Source organism: Arachis duranensis, chromosome 6, assembly GCF_000817695.3.
Source record: "Arachis duranensis cultivar V14167 chromosome 6, aradu.V14167.gnm2.J7QH, whole genome shotgun sequence".
In the NCBI taxonomy this organism is placed as follows: Eukaryota; Viridiplantae; Streptophyta; class Magnoliopsida; order Fabales; family Fabaceae; genus Arachis; species Arachis duranensis.
In genome coordinates, this window is record NC_029777.3 from 76,739,727 (window position 1) to 76,744,513 (window position 4,787).

The 4,787-nt window shown below is 36.5% G+C and overlaps 1 protein-coding gene across 1 annotated transcript; it reads left to right on the forward strand.

The window, feature by feature from the left end:
- Positions 1 to 332: 332 nt before the first annotated feature.
- Positions 333 to 1,634, forward strand: LOC107494137 (zinc finger protein JAGGED-like). Its single transcript, XM_021126020.2, has 2 exons — positions 333 to 1,113; positions 1,327 to 1,634. The coding sequence occupies exons 1-2, from the start codon at positions 333 to 335 to the stop codon at positions 1,632 to 1,634; spliced, it is 1,089 nt and encodes a 362-aa protein (XP_020981679.1).
- Positions 1,635 to 4,787: the final 3,153 nt, after the last annotated feature.

The window sequence follows — 4,787 nt, forward strand, 5'->3', positions numbered from 1 at the left end:
CCAATCTAATTATTAAGAAAACAAAAATACCACATAAACTAGTGAAAAAAAAAACATGATACAAATTAATTACGAATAATAAATAGAAATACATATATCTTGATGGGAGTAGTCACGTAATAGAATGGGTGTTCTTATCACCGTTGCTCTTCAGATACAAACATAAAACATTTGTGAGGTGGTGTGCCCCACTTTGACATCCATAAATTCACTCATATCTGAACATGTAGATCATCTCTTTCACTTTCACATCCACATCATCACCAATACACATCATAATCCACCTGATCTCTTCCCCCTCCCTTCTTTCTCTCTCTCCGCGTGTGTCAACCATGTCAACCATGTCAAACAACGTCTCTTCTTCCCCAGCAAACCAGCCTGATAAGAAGGGTAAAGAGAAAGTTAATTTTGATGAAATGAACAAGGACAAGCAGATTCTAGTCAACGAACCAAACGTTCCAAACAACATGAACAACAAGCGCAAAGCAATCATGTTAGGAGATGATCATGATCATCCTAATACCGATGGTTCTGCTGCTGTTACCGAAGATGGAAGTGATTCCACTAAAGAACAGGAGCCCAACTCTGACAAAACTCTCATTATTGGTAGCCAGAATTCACAAAAGAAGAAAATTTCATACAATTGCACCTTTTGTGACAAGAGCTTTTCTTCCGCACAAGCTCTTGGGGGTCACCAAAATGGTCACAGAATGGAGAGAATGCAACAGTCCCATAACAAAAATAGCAGTGTAAATGATGGGATCCAACTCTTAAATAACATGACCATGGGTGCGGGTATGAACTCATCATCGTCAACAAGCTCCATGGAGCTACCGTCTTCGCCAACCATCCCTTCTTTTAGGCCCTTCTTTAATGGGGAACCTAATATGATGATCATGGGATACAATAATAATATTATTAATAATGATTATCATCCTTATCATCATGGTTTATTCCAGAACAATGGAGGGAGACCATCAAACTTTTTCAGTCCTGGCCCTGTGGTTGGTGCAAATAACAATTTTGCATACCCTCGTGTTGGTTCTGCTTTTGATGCAGTGGGAGTTGGAAACGTTGGTGCATTTCAGCATCCATATGAATTTCAAACAAGAGGTATGATTCTAGCACAGTTCATACTTCCTAGCATACCAAACATATCTTTGAAATTATAGAATAATCTATGCCGTCGTTAAATTATATATATTGATAGAAAACATTTATTTTTGTTACCTGAGTTCTGTAAATTTTAATTAAAATTTGTTTTATTTGTACAATAATTTTTTTTAATTAAAAAGGATTATTAACAAAACATGATGAGTGTAGTAGGCCTCAATGATGCTGCATCAGTGAACCCTGGACCTGGTGGTACATCTCAGCATCCTCGTCCTGCTATGGCTGCTGTTGAGATTAGCAGAACTAGAATTGGGAATAACAACAACAATAATAACGGTGGTGTCGAAAGGCAGATTGTGAATGAGGCCTGTGAGACCCCACAGGGTGAATTTGAGTTTGTTTTGCTTCCATGTGCAGCAAGAAACAACGAGAATAATATGGTGGAGATTGACTTTGGTCTGGTTCCAAAGAAAGACGAAAATGGAGAAGCAAAAGAAAAAGCCGCGTCAGAGACTGATTGATCCTTATTCAACTTATATTTAAAACGCATATTTTTTTACAAATAAAGAATATGCGGCGTGGCACACTCACTTTTTACTTATACATTTCAACAATAATTTTCATTGAGAGTGCGTTTAAATATGGGTTATTAAATGTTTTTTCTTATAAGCTTTTTCAATAGTGTTCTTCAATGTATGTCCTTAATTAGTCAGAGTTGTTAACTAATGAGCCCTAAATTAAATGTATGATCAAAACAATATATCAGGTGGCTGGGCAATATATAGTAGTTCTTGTCATTGTAACAACTTTATTTGATTCTCCTATTTTGAGTTTATCTTGCCTTCGTCCTTCATTGTTTGTAGGTTGATTATTAATTTATTATATGTCGTACAATATGCTTAATGAGTTTCGATTTCATTCCTCATTTGAAGAATGTTCATGTTTCAATTCAACATACATTGGAATATGGAACCTGTCTTTTATATATGGAGGCTTAAATTAAACTTTAAAGTTATTTGACTTTTTTTATATGTTACCTTTTAACATACAGATACTAATCAAAAAAGGAAAAGAAAATAAGGCAGAATTAATAAGAATAAATAAATTAAGGTCAGAATTTAAAGTAATTCTTTTATTAATTTAAAAAGTCAATAAACAGTATACAATAGGAAAACATGTTCTTGTTTACAACAAAAAAAAAGTCACTAATATAGTAGGAAAAATTAAGAAAGCATGTTCCTGTTTACAACACCAAAATAAAAAGATCACTAATACAGTAGGAAAAAAATGTACTTTCAGAAACACAAAAATAATTATTATTCTATTCTCAATACTTTTAAGGTAAAATATATTTTTTATCCCTAAAGTTTATGATTTTCTCAAAAATATTTTTAATATTTAATTTTATTCAATTTTGTCTTTAATATTTTTAATATGAGCCAAAATAATTTGTATACACATTAACTTTATCTAGAATATTAGAGACAAAATTAAATCATTCAAAGTTCACCACAACAAAAATCATTTTTAGTAGCAATTTTTTTATGACAATAACATAATAGCCACTGTATATTTTATTTAACGTATGTTTTTGCAATAGTTATATATTTTCGTTCTTGAAACGGTTATGAGCTCTGAAAACCAACTGGTAGAGATAGAGAAACGGTCATTAAAGGAGGAAGACTTGGTTGCGCAGAGCACAAAAAAATTAAAATAGATGGAGAAAACATAGAAGGCCACACAGATGCTATGAACAGGATCATAAGGTTAACCGGAAAGATGATATCAAGGTACAAGAAGATCACCAGATAGTTGATAATGAAGGAAAAGCTGACTCTGATACAACTAAGAAAATTTCATATAGAGATATAGTGGTGGGTAACGGCTTTGATGATTTAAATCCAAGGAGATCATTGGTCTAGTGGTTGAAGATTATATATCTGAAATTGAGGAACCAAATATCAAAGAGCATGTTGGCGCTCCCTTCAAACCGAAACCAGAAATACAGGTATCCCTCGAGGAGTATGATGAGTGGTGTCGTCTATGGAAGGGGAAAGAATTTAAATTTACAAGCAATGGAACGATGGGTCCTTAGATGATGGGCAAGAAAAGATACGATAAGAATTATGGATCTGGAAGAAAATTTCTTCCTTGTACGATTTTCTAATCAGGAATATTATTCTCATATCCTTTTTGAAGGACCCTGGATGATTGCCGACCACTATCTCCTAGTGCAAAGGTGGAGGTCGCTATTTATCCCAAAAGAACTTAGTATTCAAAAGGTTTCTGTTTGGGTTAGGATTCCTAACCTCCCTGCTAAACTATATAACAAATATTTTCTTTGAAAGGTGGGAAATACCTTAGGTACTATGATGCCAGGGCATCTTAGCTTTGATCTTGCTGATTTCCCCACCCAAAGTTTGGGTGGTTCCTCCATCTAGGGTTGTATGTCTTGGAGTATGGATCATGGTTCTGTCTAGGTGAATTCCCAATGTAGTTGGCTTGCTCAAGGTTACCCTCTGCTTCTTCTTCAACTCCTTCTTGGGTTGTTGATGAGGTGGTGATTGCTGCCACTTGGTTCTTCTCCATCTTCTTGGTTAGGTCAGCTAACTGCTTGGTAATGAGCTTGTTCTGAACCAGCAGAGCATCTACATTGTTTAGCTCTATCACTCCTCTAGTGTTCTCTCTTTCGGAAGCATAGAAGTAGTCATTCTCAGCTACAGTCTCAATTACATCTATGGCTTCTTCAATGGTCTTCTTCTTGTTCAATGATCCTCCAGAGGAATGGTGTACTGCCTTCTTCGATTCATATGACAAGCCTTCATAGAAGATGTGCAATTGCACCCATTCATTGAACATATTTGGTGGACACCTCCTTGTTAGGTCTTTGAACCTTTTCCAAGCTTCATAAAGTGTCTCCCCATCTTGCTGTCTGAACATCTGTACTTCAGTTCTCAGCCTATTGATCCTTTGAGGGGGGTAAAATCTTGCCAAAAACTTATTCACTGCCTCCTCCCAATTTGTCAGGCTTTCTTTTGGGAAGGATTCAAGCCATTTGGATGCCTTGTCCCTGAGTGAAAAAGGGAACAAGATCAACCTATAAACATCCGGGTGGACTCCATTGGACTTCAGTGTGTCACAAATCCTCAAGAAGGTGGTCAAGTGTTGATTCGGGTCTTCTTGAGCACCTCCTCCAAATGAGCAATTATTCTGCACAAGAGTGATGAGCTGAGGTTTTAGCTCGAAATTGTTGGCATGTATAGTGGGCTTCTGAATGCTACTTCCACAGTTGCCTGGGTTTGGATTGATGTAAGAGCCTAACACTCTTCTATCCTCCCCAGCATGATTTGCTCTACCTCCTCCCCCATGGTTATTAGCCTCTTCTTCATGTTGGTTTTCCATGTTGCCTTCCATGTTTAGTTCAAAGTGTTCCTCCTCCTCTTCAGCAGCGATTGCACGTTTTTCTCTTGCTTCCCTCCTTAATCTAAGGAGGGTCCTCTCTGGTTCAGAATCGAAGGAAGTTGAAGCCCCACTTCTTCTCCCTGTCATACAACCAACAAGTACAAGCAAGTAACAATATGTGCAGATAGTATTGCTGTCAGAATTACTGTTAGTTGTGAGTGATGCAATATATCAAACAGTTAGTGGGTTAGCAAAATGAATGGTAAATAACA

What these genes read in the sequence shown, in the direction of transcription:
- LOC107494137 (XM_021126020.2), top strand. Translation starts at nt 333, where the DNA reads ATGTCAACCATGTCAAACAACGTCTCTTCTTCCCCAGCAAACCAGCCT. An exon ending in ATATGAATTTCAAACAAGAG is followed by an intron (nt 1,114 to 1,326) that starts GTATGATTCTAG and finishes TGAGTGTAGTAG; the next exon opens with GCCTCAATGATGCTGCATCA.